General features: G+C 37.9%; 1 protein-coding gene across 2 annotated transcripts in view; it reads left to right on the forward strand.

Annotated features, from left to right (window-relative positions):
* The window catches only part of LOC120570173 (galactose-specific lectin nattectin-like), an 85,437-nt gene that overhangs the window by 67,699 nt on the left and 753 nt on the right, over positions 1-16,985 (forward strand). Inside the window, exons 1-5 of one of the 2 annotated variants that reach the window (XM_039818426.1) lie at positions 8,641-8,678; positions 8,907-8,957; positions 9,636-9,698; positions 10,391-10,480; positions 16,264-16,398. In XM_039818426.1, the coding sequence (XP_039674360.1) occupies positions 9,636-9,698; positions 10,391-10,480; positions 16,264-16,398 (288 nt within the window). In that variant the 5' untranslated portion in view covers positions 8,641-8,678; positions 8,907-8,957. Of the gene's footprint in view, positions 1-8,640; positions 8,679-8,906; positions 8,958-9,635; positions 9,699-10,390; positions 10,481-16,263; positions 16,399-16,985 lie in introns of those variants that run through there. The other variant, XM_039818425.1, reaches the window with a different exon arrangement.

A 16,985-nucleotide genomic window follows, 5' to 3' on the forward strand; every position in this document is an offset into this window, starting at 1 on the left:
GAGGAGGAGGAGGAGGGAGGGAATGAGAAGGGAGGAAGAAAACCTGAAACAGACAGAATGAGGGAGAAGAAGAGAACTCACAGCAGGACTCTAACCATCACAATAATCTAATACTGTGTATAATAGCGTGTATATATATTGTATGAATACTACTCCTAATACTGTGTATAATACCGTGTATATATTGTATGAATACTACTCCTAATACTGTGTATAATACCGTGTATATATATTGTATGAATACTACTCCTAATACTGTGTATAATACCGTGTATATATATTGTATGAATACTACTCCTATTACTGTGTATAATACCGTGTATATATATATAGTATGAATACTACTCCTAATACCGTGTATAATACCGTGGAGATATATTGTATGAATACTACTCCTAATACTGTGTATAATACCGTGTATATATTGTATGAATACTACTCCTAATACTGTGTATAATAATCATGTATATATATTGTATGAATACTACTCCCTAATACTGTGTATAATAATCGTTTATATATTGTATGAATACTACTCTATTACTGTGTATAATAACTGTATATATATTGTATGAATACTACTCCAATACTGTGTATAATCGTACGTGTATATATATTGTATGAATACTAATTTACTCTGTATAATAATCATATATATATATTGTATGAATACTACTCCTAATACTGTGTATATATACCGTTATATATATATTGTATGAATACTACTCTAATACTGTGTATAAACCGTATATATATATATATATTGTATGAATACTACTCCTAATAATGTTATAATACGTATATATATTGTATGAATACTACTCTACATGAGTATAATCGTTATTATATATATATATATTGTATGAATACTACTCTATTACTGTGTATAATACCGTAGTATATATATTGTATGAATACTACTCCTATTACTGTATAATAATCGTGTATATATATATAGTATGAATACTACTCCATAATCGTATAATAATCGTGGAGATATTGTATGAATACTACTCCTAATACTGTGTATAATAAGTAGTATATATTGTATGAATAATAACTCCAATACTGTGTATAATAATCGTATATATTGTATGAATACTACTCCTACTGTGTATAATAATCGGTATATATATTGTATGAATACTACTCCCATACTGTGTATAATAAGTATATATATTGTATGAATACTACTCCCATACTGTATAATAATTTGTATATATATTGTATGAATACTACTCCATTACTGTGTATAATAATCGTATATATATATATTGTATGAATACTACCCTAATACTGTGTATAATAACGTAGTATATATATATTGTATGAATACTACCCCATACTGTGTATATAACGTGTATATATATATATATATATTGTATGAATACTACTCCACATTATTGTATAATAATCGTAGTATATATATATATTGTATGAATACTACCCTAATACTGTGTATAATACTTGTATATATTGTATGAATACTACTCTATTACTGTATAATAATCGCAGTATATATATATAGTATGAATACTACTCCAATAATCGTATAATAATCATGGAGATATATTGTATGAATACTACTCCTAATACTGTGTATAATACGGTATATATTGTATGAATACTAACTCTAATACTGTGTATAATAGCAGTATATATATATATATATATATATATATATATATATATATATATATATATATTGTATGAATACTACTCCTATTACTGTGTATGATACCGTGTATATATATATATATATTGTATGAATACTACTCCTAATACTGTGTATAATAGCGTGTATATATATATATATATATATATATATTGTATGAATACTACTCCTATTACTGTGTATAATACCGTGTATATATATATTGTATGAATACTACTCCTATTACTGTATATAATACCGTGTATATATATATATTGTATGAATACTACTCCTATCACTGTGTATAATACTGTATATATATATATTGTATGAATACTACTCCTAATACTGTGTATAATACCGTGTATATATATTGTATTGTATGAATACCACTCCTATTACTGTGTATAATACTGTGTATATATATTGTATGAATACTACTCCTAATACTGTGTATAATACCGTGTATATATATTGTATGAATACTACTCCTAATACTGTGTATAATACCGTGTATATATATTGTATGAATACTACTCCTAATACCGTGTACAATACCGAGTATATATATTGTATGAATACTACTCCTATTACTGTGTATAATAATGCGTATATATATTGTATGAATACTACCCTAATAACGTATCAATAATGAGTATATATATTGTATGAATACTACCCATAATCGCATATAATCGCGTGTATATATATTGTATGAATACTACTCTAATACCGTACAACAATCAGTATATATATTGTATGAATTCTACTCCTAATACTGTGTATAATACCGTGTATATATATATATATATATGTATATATATTGTATGAATACTACTCCTAATACTGTGTATAATACCGTGTATATATATTGTATGAATACTACTCCTAATACCGTGTACAATGACGAGTATATATATTGTATGAATTCTACTCCTAATACTGTGTATAATACCGTGTATATATATATATATATGTATATATATTGTATGAATACTACTCCTAATACTGTGTATAATACCGTGTATATATATTGTATGAATTCTACTCCTAATACTGTGTATAATACCGTGTATATATATATATATGTATATATATTGTATGAATACTACTCCTAATACTGTGTATAATACCGTGTATATATATTGTATGAATACTACTCCTAATACTGTGTATAATACTGTGTATATATGCAACTGGTCTAAAAACAAACACATCATGAAAGACACCAAGAGATCTTTAGTTATTTGAAAGAAAATATTATATTTCTTGGGGGCTTTTAGCTTCATTGTTAAAGTAGATAGACATGAAAAGGGGGAGAGAGATGGGGGCTGACATGCAGCAAAGGGCAGCAGGTCTGATTCGAAGCCGCTCAGCCAACATGGGGCGAACGCTCTTACTGGGTGAGCTAGAGGTCTCCCCACAATTTGTTGTATTTTAGCAGAAAACTGAAAGCAGCAGAACTGATAAATTAATTGATTAATATCTGATTATTTATTGCAAGATATATATCGTTATTGTGATTTTCAACAACTTTATCACATATTCAATTTGTGTTTGCTTGCTGTTATTTTGTGTCTTTCTGCCAATTTTGGGCTCTTTTCCATCTTTATGTTACTTTTGTGTCTTTATTTTCATTTTTGTGTGTTTTTGTGGTCATTCTCAGGGGTTTTCAACTAATTCCAATGTATTTTGGTTAGGATATCCCATCCTCGGAAATATTTGATGCTCTGCATACCCCTTTGGCCAACGTGCAGAGTAAAAACACTTAGTTAGGGTTATGAATGGGGAGATTGGGAGATGGGGTTAAAAAATGTACGTTTCAGTGACAAATGGGACAAGAACAGGACACAAAACCCGGCCTCCTGGGTCCTGTTGTTGTTTGATTGACCCATTCACCCAAAAACCCTCAACTTCCTTCTTTTATCATTGTCTATGTGTGTGTAGAATCCATCTTCCTTCACCACAGTTGGCAAACTACTCGAACCAGTCATGTGTTCAGCAGGGAGACATATACGAGTTTTGTCTGGCCAACACGGATATGATATTGGATATGATATCCGTGTTTGCGTGTTTAAACATGCCAACACAGATATTATATCTGTGTTTGAACATCAAAGGAGCCAAACAAAACTCACATTGAGGACAAGTTGGTATTGTTACAAGTACAGACTGTAAGTGTGTCCTGGCAAAGTTTTTATGTCTTTGTTTCCTTGTTTTTAGCTCTATGTCTAATTCTGTGCATGCACAAGATTAGACATAGAGTTAAAAAAGTAGCACAGGTTTGTACTATTTCCAAATCTTTTTCAGATTCAATCAGCTCAAATGTCTCACTGGTTTGTGTTGTATCTGCAGATGGCTGACGCAGAAAGGAGGGTCCGGTCAACCAAGAGGTCTGCAACAAGAGGGATGCAGGTAAGGATCTTGACGCGTGGTCTGCAGGGTTTTCCTCTGTATGAACATAGTGCTCTTGGTCCGGCTTCGAGGAGTGGCCGATATGTTGTACTCTATTGTAGGCGTATGTGTAGAATCGTTTGGACTAATTATAAATATAATTACATGCTCTCTGCGTAAAACTTCATGCTCTCCAACTGCAGGTCGAGCTCATCCTGGATGAGATCTGCCATCTCTACTGTTAAGACAGCGGCACACAGCTCAAGCCTTGGGATTGTAGGGTCAGACTGGGGTGCTAGTTTTTCCTTGCCCATCTTCTTTAACTGCTTTCAGGTACGCCACAACACTAATTGCCTTGGTTGATGCATCCGAGAACACACACAACTCTGGGTCCAATAAAAGTGATTTTTTTTACTACTATTTACTACAAGTGTCTGACAACATTATCGATCTCAGGACGTGACTTTTTTTCCGAAGACGGTGTGGATAGTGGAACACGAGACGAGAAAAAGGCGTTCAGGTAGTCTGTTGTTACAGAACATATTCTTTGGGGGCACAGCACCCAATATCCCGAGCCTCGCAGCCCTCCAGCCGCTGCTTCACCATCCTCAGCCCGCAGCCTCTCTCGCTCTCTCTTCATCCATAACGTTGTTCTCTGGCTCGAATACAGGTCTTCATCGAACTATAATGACCTCATCCACATTATCAAAATAATTTAAATATTGAGTCATAGCACTGACAAACTTTTAGATCTGGGGTCCGGGCACCCCCAGGGGTGGCGACAAAGATCAGAAGGGGGGTGCAAGTCTTTATCTGGTTTGAGGTTGAGGTAAAAAAAAATATATTATGCTTTGACTATGATAGGTGTGAAAAACAATTCTAATTAAATTATTAAATGAAATGAAATGAAGACTGCGTTGCTGTGGGTGGCGGATTAGGCCTACTTGACTGAGTGGATACATCTCCATGTGAGGTGCTGGATCCAGTCGCTCCACCACCGTCACTAGCGGAACCGCTTGTTTCTCAAAGCTACACTAGCTTCACAGTTGGGTGCACAGTTCGCATATGCCGGTGTAGGTTGTGCGTAGAACCGGCTTTATATGAGATTTTGTTTTGGCAAATTCTACACTGTGCTTTAACATTGTCTACATCATTAAGATGATTCCAAATGCTGCTGTGCTTCTGACTCATTTTACCGCTTTTGTTTTGTTTTCAGAACAGTTTTTCCTCTCCTCTGTCCTCTCCTCCAAGTTTGACAGTGTGTGTGTGTGTGTGTGTGTGTGTGTGTGTGTGTGTGATGGCTCGGCCCCTCCCTCATGCCGTATAATTGGTTGACACCTTGTGTATGATTGACAGGAACAGAACGTGAGGCTGATCAGACAGTCAAAACTAATGTGTGCCTATATAATTATTTTTTTGTTCTTTGGATTAGTCAATTATTTTAAATAAAATAAAATTCACTCATTATTTCCTTATTACATAATAATTTAATTTCTATAGGCTATATTTTTAAAAATAGAGTCGGCTCTTCGGATATGCGAGCCAGCTCCCGTCGTTCACCTACAAGAGCTCTTAGAGCCGACTCATTCGCGAACGACCCATCACTAATGAGTAGGAGGGGGCGCCAAGGAAAAAAGGTTGGGAACCACTGTTTTAGATAACACAAACCTGTCATTTTTGTTGTATACACCGTAACAACAGACTACCTGAACGCCTTTATTCTCGTCTCGCATTCCGCTATCCACGCCGCTGTCTTCGGACAAAAAGTCACGTCCTGAGATCGATAATGTTGTCAGACACTTTTAGTAACAATATGAGCCTGTCATTAACCAAAAATCCCTCAAAATTGCCGCATTAAGTTACATTGCAGCTTAGTTCGGGCCGGCTCGTCATTGCAATCTCGCTCAATACTGGACCAAATTCAAAGATTTTTGGTCCCATCAGTCTATTGGACACAAATGCATTTGAAATGGTTTGACCCAGGTTTTCAGGTTCATAATTGTATTTAGGGTTTTTAGAGGTTATATCAGAATAGGTTTACATAGTTTAATTTTCAAAAAACACCATATTTTTGTTGTACTGCACATTGCTGCAGCTCCTCTTTTCACCCTGTGTTCTCACTTCTGTTCCATCTTTGTTGGGAGTTGCACATGCGCAGTACCTACAGTACAGGCCAAAAGTTTGGACACACCTTCTCATTCAATGTGTTTCTTTATTTTTAATTTACATTTTAGATTCTCACTGAAGGCATCAAAACTATGAATGAACACATATGGAATTATGTACTTAACAAAAAAGTGTGAAATAACTGAAAACATGTCTTATATTTTAGATTCTTCAAAGTAGCCACCCTTTGCTTTTTTTGATAACTCTGCAAACCCTTGGTGTTCTCTCAATGAGCTTCATGAGGTAGTCCTTATTAATAAAAAGGGTAAGGACTACTAGCCAGTCAGAAGCAGAGTATGAGGGCGTGTCCTGACAGTACCTAGGTAAGGACTACTAGCCAGTCAGAAGCAGAGTATGAGGGCGTGCCCTGACAGTACCCAGGTAAGGACTACTAGCCAGTCAGAAGCAGAGTATGAGGGCGTGCCATGCTAGCAGCTAGGCGAGCATTATAACTTGTGTAACAAAGTGACAGTGTTTTCTGTTGGAGATGGTAAATCCCTTTGGAGTGGACTTTGGGCTTTTTCACTTTGTAAACCTATATCACAAAGATATATATATATATAACACAATAAAGGAAAGGGAAAAAAGCCAAAAAGCATAATATGAGCAGAGCACTTTAAGTCGCCCATACAGTGACTTCAGACTCTGACTCAGGATGCGGGACTCGTGAACAATCTTTATTTTTAGGAAACGTCTGATGAGCTGAATGTTATTCCTCTCCCTGTGTAACCCATAACCTAACCGTGTAATATGTAACGTATCTGCTGCGCGCAGCCACACATGAGAGAGGACAACAAACATGTCGAGCACACTGGCAGCTGCTGTGTCATTCATCAGAAGCTTTGGCTTCAAAAACTTCAGACAACAAGGCCCAACCAAAAGATGATCTGAATGCTACACATGTGGTATCAAGATAAAGGATTCTGGCTCAACCACATCTAACTGATTCAGGCACCTGAAAACGTATTCTGATAGGTTAGCAAACATGTTTAGCTCAGCATTGGCCATCTAGCGTTAGCTTGCTTCTTGCTTTAGCTACGACCTACGGGAGTTAACTACGACTGTCGTTCGCTAGATGTTATGAAAAGATGAATGAGCGTTTGTTTTATCTGTTTTCCAAACTTTTTTGGGGGATTAAATATTACGTAATCATTTGCGTCCCACTGCCACCACGTTAATTATTAACTTTGGCTGCAAAACTGTTAGAGGTTTATTGTTGATCAGTTTTATTAAGTTAACGTTACACTGGGTTTGAGAGTCTGGGGGACGTGTTGACTTACAGTAGTTTATAGGCATTAGTTGTAGATGCAGTGCATATCACATGGTTGTGCTCTGTAAGTGAAAAATAGGTTAGTTATTCATTTCAGCAATATTTTCCTGATAACCATATTGCAATAGCCTTAGACTAACTACAAACCAAACAACTAAACTATCTGGAACAAACTCCCAGAAACATGCAGGTCCGCTGCAACTCTCAGTTCTTTTAAATCTAAACTAAAGACCTATGTTTTTGATGTTGCTTTTCCTTAAATAATCTATTTTATTAACTTGAATTTCTTATACTGCACTGTAACTTTTATTCTTATACTGCACTATCAATTTTATTCTTGTTTTAATTTGTTTATTAATGTTTTAAAATTGTTTTAAATTGTTTTCTAACTGCTCTTTAATGTTTTATGTAAAGCACTTTGAATTGCCCTGTTGCTGAAATGTGCTATACAAATAAAGCTGCCTTGCCTTGCCTTGCCTTGCCTAATCAAAGCGGACACTGTATTATAATAGATAATGGAGTCATAATAACATATGACATGCTTTGAATACCTTATATATAGCTATGCAGTGTTCTGAGCAGCCTGGGTGGGACACAGCAGGTGATACAACACTCATAACCCCCAGAGACTTGAGACTTGACTTGGACTCTAGTTCAAAGACTCTCTTACATTCCCTACAATGTTATAATGTCTGTCCTAACTTTTCTAAGTATCAATTTCAACAGCCTAATGTCACTGTATTGTTGTTTTACAAGTTTTAAGAATTAGTGTAGCCAGCTTAAATTTGTGACAGACAAAGTTAACTTCCGTTTTGTATATGTGTTAATGTGTGTATTGTTGAAGCTGGAGCAGGCTGTTCTTATTAACAATGAGGTCCTATTTATTCGCGTTTGTCACCAGAGAAAATAAATAGATATCATCATAAAGAGATCCTGCATCACGGAGTCGTTAATAAAATAAACACAATGCAGGAGTCCACCGGTTAAACATTGTTCATTACATCCAGACACTGTCATACACCACTGACCCTGACATTTACACCCTGTTAAATATTGGTTAACTATCAAGTGTCTACCTGCATCATTGCATGAACTGTCAATCATGACTAAGACCACTCCCCTTTCCAAGGTATATAAGTGACTCTCTTTTCCCTCCAAAACCAAACCAAACCAGGCAGAACAAAGATTATTGATGTGAGTATAATGGACATTTCCACCTGTATTGTCATCATTATCATTGAATGATTTGCCTGAAAGTTTGATGTATTTTTATATGCTAGATTACAGAGTTTATTCCTGGTAAATAAAAATAAAACTAAGTGCAGATTGTGGCTGCATTAATGATGTAAATCATTGATTTACAAATTATGTATTTGTTATTAAGTGTTTAATAGTATTCAGATATGTGACATTTTCTTTCAGTGACAGTCTTGTTCTTCTCCTCTGTGTCAGCCAATCACCACCTCAGCAAAGGTATTTATATTTTACCTTTAGCTTTATTTTCTATTTTTACTTTCAATAATAACTAATCTTGTCTTTATGGGGAGGACATTTTGGGGGAAAAAGGGGGGGGGAGAAAGAGAGGGAAAGAAAAAAAAAGAGGAAAGGGAAAAAAGAGGGGGGGGGGGGGAAAAAAAAAAAAAGCCCCCTTTTTTTTTTTCCCTCACCTAAAAAAAAAAAAAAAAAAACTTTTTTTTTTTTTCTCACTATGGTCATGAAGGCTGGGTCATGACTGAAAGAACAAGATCAAATATTAAACCATATCTATATTATCTAATACACTTATAACTCGGTCTCATGGCAGTTTGTGATATGGTCACGTTATTGAATTGCAGTTCCTTTCCTCGTTATTCTCTTCTTAACCACAACCGTCCCGTTGTTGTGGCGTTTCATTTCCCTGTTTTGCGCTGTTTCGTTTCCTTCAAAATTCGTGGCGTGTACATGAAATAAACGTCAAAATCGTGAATTGTACACAAATTAATGAATCATAATAGCGTGACTATTTCACGACCTGGCGTGTGACCGGGTTGTATAACTAGCTGGATACTTTAATTTCATGAATGGCTCATTAATGATCAGTTGCAGTCATTCATTGTCTGACATTATTTCCTTGTCTGCAGTTTGTTGACTTTGTTTAACTTCTTTCCACAGATGGCATCAGTCTTTCCGTTTGCTTTGTTGCTCTGTTTGTCCAGTGGACTGATGACTGCTTATGTAAGTACACTCTTAAAAAATACATTTGGTGTGTAGCTACAGTAAAAATACCTTTTCTGTTATTATAAACAGTTTTTAATGAACTGTTTACAATCTTCACTTCTGAGTAAATGTTGGCCCTGTTCAGCAGATGTTATTGCACATATAGATTAAAATGCTTGTACAATGCTGCTAATTACTCGTGGTTTTGTTAACTTCCTGGTTGTGCTGTTTGAAGCATGTTAAAGTCAACTGCAAATTGTTAATTCTGCTACTGATAATCCTCAGCTTTCCATTTTTGTTAATAATAGTTGCACTCATAAATGTGCATTGAAAATTATGAGCTGATAAAACCTGTGCAACAGGGACCATATTCGTATAGCATCTAAAGCTAAATGTAGCTCTTAACTGTCTGAGTTAGATGGTGATTAACACTAAACAGTAGAACATCAGTCCAGTCTCCCCAACTGTAAATGTCATTGGCTGTTAAAGTCTTGTGTAACTAATAAATTGACATTTTTGTGATCACAGTGTTATGAAGAAAATAAAACCTCCTGCCCAGGTCAGAACAGTATCTCTGACTTGTTGGGTTGCTCTGATTGTAGTCTTGCATTGCCAGCTCTATCTCCACAGCACAGAGGAGGAACAATCAGTAAATGAACAGTTGTCGATATAGACTAGTCTGATTGTTTTTGGCATGTTTGTTCATACAGGGTGCACCTCCCTGCCCTACTGATTGGACTCAGTTTGGCTCCCGCTGTTTTGCTTTCTACATCCAGACAAAGACCTGGATCGATGCAGAGGTACAGCAGTTCCATCCATCATAACACATGTATGCTGAATACCATTGTACTCTAATACTTTACTGCAGTAAAACTACTAATACCACGTAATTAGAAAAAAGATCGGGGGGGGGGGCACTAGTGAGCAGCGCATGGACTAGACGTGCTTCCAGAGGCTGCTCCATGCCAATCTCCATGTTTAATATTTTTATTGTCTCAGATCTATTTGACATGCTTCGGGTAATTCCCTGACACAGTGGAGTCAATATGCCTAATATTAAGAAGCCTAATGTTAAAAACAGAGTCGTTCCGACCAGCCTTAGCTAATGCTAACGTTAGCAACATTAGCGGTGGCTCTTCGATAGTGGTCAGGGTACAGGTGGCGACGACATGGAGGATTTGCCGCAGATCTAGGAGAATGCCTCTTACAAGATCATCAAACACATTAATGACAGGTTTGATAAGTTGGAGCTGACTTTCCAGGCAGTGCAAAGCTCCCAGAGGGAAATGATGGAGAAGGTAGAGTCTGTTGAAGAGCAGGTGTTGGATCAAGAAAGCCGCTTCAGCTGCTAAGAAAAGTCACTTTCCAGCTTGAAGAATGAGAACAGTGCACTCAAACTAAAGGTGGATGATCTCGAGGCTCATGCCGCAATAACATTAAAGTCATCGCAATACCTGAGCTAGAGGAAGGAGGTAAACCGACAGAAGTTATTTAGGCTCTCATACCAATGCTTCTTGGAGAGGAAACTTCCAGTCTGCGGTAATTATCAACCGGGCACACCGAACCCTGCGGCCGTGGCCTCCGGAGGGAGCCAAGCCCCGTGCTTTCATTGCGTGGGTCCACTTTTATCGGGAGAAGGAGCTCATACTGTAACTAATGAGGATGAAGGAGCTAGAGGACAAAGACAACAAGGTGCTTTTCTCTCTGGACTACACAACAGATGTGATGCGGCAATGCTCAAGCTGGAGCATAGCCTCCTCTTTCCTGCATAGCTCTGCCTCAAACACAAGGGCCACATCAAGATTTTCACCACACCGGGTGAGGCAATGTCATTTCTGAACACTGACTTAAAGAACATATCCTAAGGAAGCTGAGGCCGCTCTGTGCATTAAAACAGAGGTTGACACTTCATCATGATTGTTTTTTCTTTGTCAGACTGTCGACCTATTTTACTTTCACCCACGATTGGCACTGAAGTTGAGCTAGCTTATTGTAGCATATTTCAGCTAGCTACTGTTTAGGGGGTATGCGTTAAGCGGTCCCGAGCTTATAGGGACACCCGTGCTTCGTTTGGGGAAGCACTTTGTGGGTGGGTAGGGAACATGTTAAGGGGGTTGTTTGAGTTTGGTATTTCACACTGTAATATGTGTTATTTATGTATTTTCTACGGTCCGTTGTGTTTTTTTGGAGGCATGCAAGATCGCTTTTATCTCAGAGATAATGTCAACACCTGAAAGTAGTATGCATAGCAGCTTCAATAACAATTTAATATTAGTCTCAAGGAAAGTGAAGGGCCTAGTCACATCTTAAATCATTGAAACGAGACATAATCTTTCCCTAGGAAACACACAATGTAAATGAACGGCGTATATTGAGAGCAAATTGGATTTCCAGGTTCTTCAAGCGCCTTTTACTCATAAGGCAAAGGGGGCTGCTATTAAATTTCATAAAAATATTGCATTTCGCCTTGACTCTATGACGGCAGAACCCTATGGCAGATACCTAATGATTTCAGGTCACATAAACTGCTTTCCAGTAACAATGCTCAATATCTATGCCCCAAATAGTGACAATCCTGATTTTTTTCCGTAAAGCTTTTGATATGATACCAGCTTCTAGCCCTAATGTAATCATTCAAGGTGATTTTAACTGCTACTTGGACCCAACCCTAGACAGACTTTCAACAAAACCACCTCCTTCTCCTTCTATAGCTTCAGTGCAAATTTTAAATGATTTAATTAAAGGTGCACTATGAGTTCCTGCATGTTCACTTCTGTTGACGTTCCAAGTAAATTCCAAACAAAACAGAGCAAGCTCGCCCCTCCCCCCATTTTTCCATAACTTTCATGACTAACTGACTAACTGTCACTAACCCCCACCCCCTCCCCCAACCATCTTGTCGGTGATTGAGACCAGGCTTTTTCACGGTGTGTTCAGGGGGCAGCAGCTAGCGGATCAAGGAGAGATGCCTACGTTTTGAGACAAGAATGAAATCACTCTGAAACCATGCAGGAACTCATAGTGCACCTTTAAGACTAGAAACATGGTTGATATTTGGCAACTGCAGCATCCTGCTGACAGAGATTTTTCTTCTCTACTCTCATGTCCACAAATCATACCCTAGAATTGATTATTTTCTGATTTCTTCTGAATTGATACCCAACATTTCAAATTCCACCTATCATAATCTTCTGATTTCTGACCATAGCCCGATATCGCTTCAATTTAAAGGTATTCTCTCAAAACCAAAGTACACCTGGCTCTTTAACCCCCTACTTCTGAATGACCCTTTAACTGAGCATATGACTGCATGTATTGATGAGTTTCATATAACCAACGATAATTGGGAGGTCTCTGATTTTGCTCTCTGGGAGGCCTTTAAGGCAGTGATGAGAGGTCACATTATTTCATTTGAATCGTCTAAAAAACGAGAACTTAACAGTCGCCTTAGGGATATTGATAAGATGCTTCCAGCACTTGAGGAGACTAATAGATCCTCCATTTTACAATCTGACTAAAATATGAATTTAATACTATCCTTAATAAATGTGTAATCAGCCAATTACTAAAGCTCAAACAGAAACACTTTGAACTGGGTGATGAACTAGAAAAATTATTAGCAAGTCAACATAGAGGAGAACAAGCTATCCATAGGATTAAATCTAAATCAGGTGCATTGGTGACTGACCCGAAGCAGACGAATGCTAGCTTTGGAGACTTTTATAAGTAATTATATTCAAGCAAAGTAAAGCCCACTGAAACAGATTTTGGCAGTTTTTTCACCAACCTAAATATTCCACAACTAAGTGCCATATCTAAAGATGACATTGATGCCCCAATCTCTAAATGTGACCTTTTGGAAGCTATTTGAGCATTCCCCCTGGGAAAGCAGCAGGTCCAGATGGCTTTGGCTGCGAATTTTACAAGGTGTTTCATAAAAAGATTGTCCCTCTCATGTTAAGAATGGTGAATGATTCAATGAAAAACAAAAGGCTCCCCAGCTCACTCTATGTGGTGAATATTTGTTTGCTTTAAAAAAAAAGGTAAAAGTAGAGACCGACCCTGCAAGTTACAGACCAATCGCTCTTCTGAATTTTGACCAAAAGGTGAACCAAAGTTCTGGCTACAAAACAAGCAAAGCAGATCTCAACAATTGTACATCCTGACCAGAATGGTTTTATACCAGGTAGATTCTCATTTAGCAATGTTCGTCTGCTTTTGAATACATTATGTTCTGTCCATGAGAAGGACACACAGGCTGCCATCTTATCTCTTGATGCCCAGAAGTCATTCAATCAGATCAAATGGCCTTACATGCTAGAGACGTTAACATTTTTTGGGTTTGGAGTGACCTTTATAGAATGGGTTAAAATTAATTATTCAAATCCTGTATCTTCTATTTTGACTAACACAGACAAATCCCAGCCTTTTGAACTGGAGCACGGTGTGAGACAGGGCGATCCCCTACCCCCCCCCGGCTGTTTGATATTGCTTTGGAACCTCTTGGAATTAGGGGTCACTCAGGTATCCATGATTTAAAATTTGGTGAGGTTGAAAGCCTTGTGAATTTGTATGCGGATGATTTATTAATTTGTTTATATGACCCAGTAATGTCAGTTCCTAACCTCCTGAACAGAACTGACTTTCTGGAGCGCAGCTTTTCCATAAATTAGTTGGTCATAACTTCATTCTCAGAAACTCACTGAGGTATTTGAATCAAATTAAAAAATCCCTTTGATTGGTGAAAATCTCAGTATACACTGATATACAATTACTTGTTTAAGCCGGCACTGATGGATAGAGTGTTTCTGGGCTGGAAGAAAAGAGGGCTGTGTTGTATTGGTGATTTTCATATAGATAATAGATTTGCTTCATTTCTTCTTCAGCTCCAAACCAAGTATCACCTTCCCCAACAACACTTTAATGGCTACCTTCAAGTCAGGCCTTTTGTACGGGAGTGTGTCCCAGAATTCACATCCAAACCAAAGAGTCACACTTTTTGAGATTGACTCCTCTCTCAGCCTGACTCAAAGCATTTCACTGCTTTTACCACAACTGGAGCAGCAGGTCATCCCAGGGAGGCCTGGGCGACAGAATTGGATGCTACGCTTCCAGATGAACTGTGGGAGAAAGGTTTGTCCGCTATATGTGTAGTCTATGTAAAGTCTTACACAGACTACATTACTCCAAAACCAAACGTAACAAGATTTTTGAATCAGTTTCCCCCCTGTGTGACAGATGTGGTATTTCAGAGGGATCACTGTCACAATTATACTGGCTCTATCCAGTATTAAGTAATTTCTGGAGTGAAATATTTAGTATTTAGTTTAGTCTTTCAAAACAATGTCAGATAAATATCCAGCCGGATTGTAATCTGGCTATTTTTGGTTGCTATGACAGTACAGATGCCCTTCCTCCCCATCACAAGCAAATTATTAGAACAGGCTTGGTTGCAGCTAAAAAAATAATATTACTTATTTGGAAGTCTGTACTGTCCCCATGTTTTAGAAGGTGGCTCAATGAAATGCGTTCCATGGCTAGGATGGAACTGATTCGTTTTAGCAGGAGGAATTCACAGGGTCACTTCTTCAAGGTGTGGAAACCTTTCTTGGTTTTGCTTGATGAGACCTAGACGGCTGATTTGTGTGTTTGCTGCTGTGCTAAATCCTTGATCTCAGCAGGTTCTAATCTTGTACTCCGTTGTCCTGGCGGCTCTTCACCTGTGTTTTTATTTTTTTGGTTGTATTGTTTTTCTCTTTCTCTCTCTCTGTCTGTTTTTGTTCTTTTTTTTTTTGGTTGCTGTTTGGTTCAGTTGGTTGTGTGACTGTGAAAATAAAAAAAAGATCAAACACTCCCGAGAACACCCATTGATACTGATGATACTTACATACTTAAGTATCATTTTCAATGCAGGAGTATTAATGTAGGAGAGTATTTTTACAGTGTGTTATTAGTACTTTTACTGCAGCAAAGGATGTTTTTTCGCCTGGCAGTTTTCCTTGGAATAGGGCGGCACCTAAATCATGGTTGCAGCTGTTGCTGTGTTCCTGCCGTGCTACACCCTGCTAGGCCCTACAGTGCCTTGCTTCGCCCTGCTATGCCCTGCTACACCCTGTAACGCCCTGCAGTGCCCTGCTCTGCCATGAACTATTACAACTACTATTTCTAGTCATAGTTCCATTATCTTTATTGAGACTATAATTGCCACTGTTCATCACACCCCCAACCGCCTACCAAGAGCCTGGGTCTGCCCCAGGTTTCTCCCTAAAAGGAAATTGTCCTCACCACTTGAGGTTTCTGCCAAAAGGGGAGTTTTTCCTCGCCACTGTTGCACTAAATGCTTCCTCTTGGGGAATTACTGGAATTGCTGGGTGTTCGTGAAATTAGAGTGTGGTCTAGACCTACTCTATCTGTAAACTGTCTTGAGATAACTCTATAAATAAATTGTCGTTACATTGAATACTTCTTCCACACCACTTATTAAAAGTATTACAATGTTCCCTGTGACTGTAAAACTGCTCTGTTAATAATGTGATTATGTTTTTTTCTAAACGTTGTAAACTGATGATATTGTCTCCATTAGACCTTCTGCATCTCCGCTGGTGGGAATCTGGCTTCCATCCACTCTGATGCAGAACATGGATTCCTCAAATCCTTCATTCACCAAGTGACCGGTGCACACACAACTTCCTGGATCGGAGGCTTTGACGCAGTGAAGGTGAGACTTTTATCATAACACAGGAAGTGATGTCGCTCGTCTCTCAGCCTGTTCTTATGAAGCATTCGTACGTATAGCTGTGAAAAGTAAAGCTCTGTAATCTGTATGTATTCCACATATTTATTACTGTCAGCAGCACATTGCTGCTGTATGAGAGCATGAAGATCCTGAGTTAAGAAGAAAACGCAAGACTTTCACCCAGAATCATATCATACAGACCAACACATTCTCCCTCCCATCGCGTAATATACGGACACTTGGTCAGGTGCCTTTGGTGTTGTTATTGACGCTAAAAGTCTCCTTTAGCGTCACATCTAAACGTGCATATCTAAACTTGCATATCCAAACGTGTTTGGTCGGGACAACTGGCGTCACTTTTGACGCAGTTAGGTTAAGGAAAAGGTCGTAGGTGGGCTTACGTTTCCATGACACACGGGACAACAACGGGACGGCAGGATAAGAACGGGACAGTTGGGTTTAGGAAAAGAAGAAACTGGCGGTTGGGTTTAGGAAACTTGACACGCAGTACCAGATCCCCATTCTGCTGAGTGAAAGTCCTGTGTTGTTTGGCCCATCCACCCCCCCAA

The sequence above is a fragment of the Perca fluviatilis genome, chromosome 12, assembly GCF_010015445.1.
Source record: "Perca fluviatilis chromosome 12, GENO_Pfluv_1.0, whole genome shotgun sequence".
NCBI lineage: Eukaryota > Metazoa > Chordata > Actinopteri > Perciformes > Percidae > Perca > Perca fluviatilis.